The sequence below is a fragment of the Amphimedon queenslandica genome, unplaced genomic scaffold, assembly GCF_000090795.2.
Source record: "Amphimedon queenslandica unplaced genomic scaffold, v1.1 AMPQUscaffold_13061, whole genome shotgun sequence".
NCBI lineage: Eukaryota > Metazoa > Porifera > Demospongiae > Haplosclerida > Niphatidae > Amphimedon > Amphimedon queenslandica.
The window spans coordinates 63,266-69,004 of record NW_003546703.1 but is presented as its reverse complement, the minus strand read 5'-3'; the positions used below and the strand labels follow the sequence as shown (position 1 = coordinate 69,004).

Genomic DNA, 5,739 nt, shown 5'->3' with positions numbered 1-5,739 from the left:
CGACACAACAATTATTAACCATTCCTCTCCCAGTTCTCTGCAAAAAGCTAAAGAGCTTGGCTCTGAGCTACCAACCAGTTAGTTTACACACAGAGATTTTAGATAAGATATTAAAGATAACTGCTGCAGTAGCAGCAGTACATCGCGCTTTGCTAGCTTTCCCACCAGTAGGCGTGGTAAATTAACTTCCGATAGACAAGCTCATTTATTATTCATGAGCAAACAAGCGCCCACCCACGCGTGAGGAAGGTCTATTAGCTTTTTACGACCTGGGGGCGTAGCCCCCAGGTCGTCCTATAATTGATTTCACCCACGTGATATATATATTTGATTGTATGTCAACACTTCATTTCTTCTATACATGTTGTATTGGAGAAATAACAAGCCTTAGCAACCACCCGCCCACGCTACGTAAGTGGGTGTGGTCACGGCAAACAAAATGGTGATTTACACATGGAACAAAGTTATGAGCATTCTAACAGCGAAAGAACATAGAGATACTGTCTAAAGTCTTTTCTGGAAGCATTAGAAGGTAGAGAGAACCTTCATAAGTCTTAATAAGAACCCAGCTGTACTTGCAAGGTGGTGAAAACAATTATAGGAATATTTTTACACTGTTACGCTTGTTAAAAGAAGAATTATCAGTTTGGGCGCTCGACCACATGTGCTTATGTAAACTATGATATCATAAAACGTCATTGCGGTTAGCTTTGGTATGCCATTGGGTTTATAGGGAGAACCCGGTTCTCAGGGTTCCCAAGGGTTGAGAGACCCAAGACCTGAGATCCTGAAGTGGCATTGGGCGACTAAGAACCTGTGAAAGTCTCATTCTTATCCCACATTCCTATAAAAAGTTATTCCAGTTTTTCTTGGTCCACTCAGTTGGGACATATACTAGTACTTAGTGATGTCACGTATGACGTCACGTATAGACTGTGTACGTACGTGTATTATTATGCCAAAACGCCCCCGGATCTATAGATTAAAATAGCTACAGCCCACAGCATAAGCACATGCATCCTGTTTCATATCCAGTTCCGTTTCTAGGATCTATCAGGGGCGGATCTAGGGGGGTTTGTGGGGTTGCAACCCCCCCCAAAACATTCTAACTCAAAAAATTTTTAATGTTTTTATTGTTGCAACAGTGGTGAAAGTGCTAACCACCTAGTTTATTTAGCAACATTACTGTGGTTAATGAATATAATTAACAAAGAATGAGCTCCAAAAATGGTAGAAAAGTTAATTTTCACGTGATTTTAACCACAAAATAGCGCCGAAAAGGGGGCGTGGCCAAAATTTCAGCGCCCTTCGCGCGCCATTTTTTCTCTCCACCCCTCCATTTGCAAAATCCTGGATCCGCCCCTGTCTATGCCTATAAAATAAAATATAAACTATGTGAAACTGACTTGTGCAAAAGATGCAGCACCTCAATGTGTTACTATTACTTTCATTGGGAGTATTGTTACATTTTGGACTCTGTGAGGAATGTTATGAAATGAATTGTGATCATGTGGCCTGATTATTTTAGCTGATGCAATACAATTTGGTCAAACTGTTCCTTTTCCTGGTACAGCATGTTCTGGTGATAGACTAGTACTTACTTGTACAACTGATTCTGGTATTCCTGGTGGTTTACTAATATGGGGACTAGATAATGATCAAAGACCTCAAATAACCAATACTACTCAACCTCGTAAAGTAGGGCATTTCTTATATCAGGTTACTGCTGTTAATGGTACTGTAATAACCAGCACTGCCACTATTCAATCAGTGAATGTATCACATAATGGAACTGTGATTGGTTGTACAGACGCATCTGGTTTTGCTACTGATACCTTTGATTATGTAACTATCAATGTAGCAGGTTAGTCAAGACTGAGATTGTTTATTATAAATTATATTATTAACAGGTCCACCAGTATTACCAGTATTACATACAACAATTGTACCAATTGATAATAGTTCATTATTAATTAGTTGGACAGATACACAACAATGTATAAATTATTATAATATCATAATCATCAATAATGAAGAATATACTGAGAACAATACTGTCAATACATCCTCAGCAACCATTGGTTCTCTTATTATTGGTACTAATTATTCATTTGTTATTATTCCTATTGATACTATTGGAAGAGAAGGACCTCCTTCATCATTAATACAGTATATATGGAATGGTAAGTACTATACACACACACACTCATTGTATTTCTTATAGTACCAGCTCAAGTTGTTAATATTAGTTGGGATCAGATATCAACTGGTAGTATTACAACATGGTGGAATAACAGTCAAGTATGCATTTAAATATGATATTATTTATTATTATCAAGTTTAAAAAATAGGATACTAATATGGAGCCTCCTGTTAATAATTATACAATAAAATACAATACTACTGGTCAAATTACTCACAATACTAATATTACTATTACTGGAGTACCTCTTACTGATACAAACTACACTGTTACTATCATTCCTGTTAATGTTATTGGATATGGACCATCAGCTACTGTTAATGGTACGTATGTACAATTACCGGTACTATATCAATTAACATAGCACTCTGTAGCACACATTAATGCATAGTTATATTGTTTTATAGTCGGTATCACCAGTACTTCAACAATTTTAAAGACAACAACTACTACATCAGGTCTGCACAATTAATACATTATTCATTAATACATACATATTATATATTATAAGTTACATTAACTACTGATATAAGTACCAGTACATCGGTAATATATATAACATCTGCTTCGGGTAAGTGATAATTGTAGCTTTTTACCATTATTTAACAAATAAATAATAGTTGCATTGTCTTCAACAGTCTATGAATAATCATTATCTTTTGTTTCAGCTACATCAACTATTACTACTAGTAGCATGAGTGCATCAGATTCAACAACAACTGCATCAAGTGCTGTTCCAATTATATCAGGAGCTATTGTAGCAGTATTTGTTATAATAATGATGATCATTACTCTATCAATAATAATACTGGTGTATGCTAAAAGACACAGTAAGTATGATTATTATAAATTAAATGGTAAATTACCATTTCTGTAGGAATAAAGAACAGAGAAAGGTTAAGTAAAATTAACAACTAATAATAATTATTCTTTTCTTATTATAATAGTCATACAGCAAATGGTAATAAAAATGAGGTATAAAATATACATATTATTATATTATATCTTTCATAATATCCTCCACAGACTAAAGGAGTTACTGGTAGCTCATACAGAAACATTAATATTGAAGTAAATTAATAATAATGATCCTTGTTTATTAATGACTGAACGATAGAACTCCTTCCGGTTCTGATCCTTCAGTATATATAACTACTGTACATATAACTACCCCATCATTCATTATATAACTAGTGTAGACTGATCCCATTCATTATATAAACGGCCCCAGTCATTATATGCTGTTGTGTTTCATTCATTAGTTACAACCTACTGATCCTACTTATGTTACTCCTACTACTATATGTACTCCAGCAGCTGCTTCTATTGTAAGGACACTACACGAAGATAGACCGCCTTCTTATCTACCACCTCCTCCTACGGGTAAGAACTTTTATGTACATTTTGGTTCATTTTAAAATGGCCATAACTCAAAAACTTTTAGTCGAAATCAGCTCAGACTTTTTACATAGCATAAGGACATGCATCAGAATATTGGGGATGATTTTAGAACCAAGTTTTAGACAAAAAGCATGTAGAAGGTCGATTTGTATTCAAAGACAACTGATCAATTGAAAGACTATACTGATATGTGTATGCACTAAGAGCACAGTGTGTGAGCAATAAAAGTCTAGAGAGGAAAGAGAGAGGGGATTGAGAGAAAATAAGTAGTACAGAAATCAGCTCTAATGTTACAGAAATCATAAACAACTATGATACCAGATAATTACTGTTTCTTTGTGAATATAATCGATAGTCTGTAACAGTGGTACGGAGTGCTAGAATGAAGATAGACGGAAGAACCAACGAACGAATAAATGCTTGAAAAACGAATGAATGCATCTCTTTGTCCCGAGACTCTATGCTTATTTATAGACCTCGATCACGTGAGGTCAAAGTACATTTACACACCACAAGCATGTACCGTATATACTGAAAAGTACATGTATACATGTTAAATAGCAGCTCATAGCTTTTAGTGTACATGTACATACAGGGTACTTAAGAAAAGCATTTGACACACTACACAATGACATTTAGTATACACATCACTTTAATACAATAACTGAATCAATTCACATACACCATAATACCCAGCACATACTTACATCCAGTCATCATTTAGTGTTCATTAGCAAGAATAACATTAACCTTCCTCTACCTGTCATGACATGAACCATATGTGTATACATGTACCACACAATAAGCTGACAACAGTCTACATGAGTAATCAAATGTTTTACTGTAAGATACAATGAACTAGCACATGATAGACAAGATGACATGATAGACAAGATGACCAAGATAGATAATGTGCATGCTCTACAGTGGTCAGTATTTAAGTATAGATTCAGTACTAGCTAGTACATTGTATATACATTATTATTATTATTAATATACAATATTCACTAGGTCAGTACAGTGTTCTTAGAGCTAGTGATGATGATGATACTCCCCCACCAGTACCAGCCTATAATCCTAATGGAGGACAAGAATACTCTGAACTGAAGAGAGAAGGAGAGGTAGGTATAGATAAACAATAAACAAAATACCAGACATACAATAACAATAATGTAAAATAGAAAAAGAATAAACAACAACAACAACAACAAGGAGCTGGTCCACTTTATTCAACACTCAATCAAGATGATGATACTCCTCCTCCTGTCCCTCCTGCCTATAATCCTGAGGGAGTACAGGAATACTCTGTATTGAAGAGAGAGGGAGAGGTGAGTGATTAATGAGAGAGTCTTTTAAAAATGGATCATATAATGTATCATTAATAGAATAAGGGTCAACAGGGTCTGTCTACTGGTCCTACTGAACTATATTCAACCATTAACAAGGACACTAACAACCAGGTATGTACATGTACATATTGTATCATATAAAGGAAGGAGAGGTAATGGGTGAATTGAGTACATCTTTTAGCTTTTAATGTAATAAGATGAACTTATCCTTATGTAATCTGATGTACCACCTTATAGTAACTAATACACACATACCACAAGTACATGTAAATGCATTAGTATAGGTATGTACATTAGTATAAGGTATATTAGTACATAAGGTATGTACATTAGTATAAGGTATATTAGTACATAAGGTATGTACATTAGTAATTAAGGTTCATGTTGTTATATTCAATAGGTGTTAGTTGATGAATCAGCTCATAAGCCAGTGTATGCTGATCTGGCTATTGCTGCTAAAGGGAAGAGACCACAGGCAGCACCAACACAAGAACAACCAGTGGTATATGCATCAGTTAACAACAAAGTAAACATAATGTACATGTACATGTAATGGTATCTTACACATCCTCTCTCTCCTCCTAGTCTGTTCCTCCTCCCATTCCTCCTCCAGCTGCTCCTCATAAAGTATTGTATGCTGATCTATCAATAGCAGCTGGTAAGAGAACACCAAAGAATAAACCACCCACTGAGGAAAGAGTAGTCCATTCATCAGTCAATGGAAATGTAAGCCAATACACATTATAATGTATGGAGTAACACACCCTTTATCTCTCTCCCTCCCTC

The 5,739-nt window shown here is 35.3% G+C and overlaps 1 protein-coding gene across 1 annotated transcript; it reads left to right on the top strand.

The window, feature by feature from the left end:
• The first annotated feature begins 1,340 nt into the window (after nt 1-1,340).
• Nucleotides 1,341-5,700, top strand: LOC109585438 (uncharacterized). The gene is made up of 16 exons (XM_020001521.1): nt 1,341-1,478; nt 1,529-1,864; nt 1,911-2,183; nt 2,225-2,301; nt 2,352-2,526; nt 2,611-2,661; nt 2,872-3,033; nt 3,081-3,099; nt 3,151-3,178; nt 3,230-3,274; nt 3,466-3,586; nt 4,616-4,725; nt 4,786-4,932; nt 4,990-5,064; nt 5,354-5,479; nt 5,539-5,700. Exons 1-16 carry the CDS (start codon nt 1,418-1,420, stop codon nt 5,698-5,700), a joined length of 1,968 nt encoding a protein of 655 aa, XP_019857080.1. The 5' UTR covers nt 1,341-1,417.
• Nucleotides 5,701-5,739: the final 39 nt, after the last annotated feature.

Bases quoted from the DNA above. Each gene is read 5' to 3' on its own strand.
- LOC109585438 (XM_020001521.1), top strand. From the start codon at position 1,418: ATGCAGCACCTCAATGTGTTACTATTACTTTCATTGGGAGTATTGTTA. The intron at 2,527-2,610 runs GTACGTATGTAC...ATTGTTTTATAG, and splicing joins ACCATCAGCTACTGTTAATG to TCGGTATCACCAGTACTTCA. The intron at 4,726-4,785 runs GTAGGTATAGAT...AATGTAAAATAG, and splicing joins AACTGAAGAGAGAAGGAGAG to AAAAAGAATAAACAACAACA.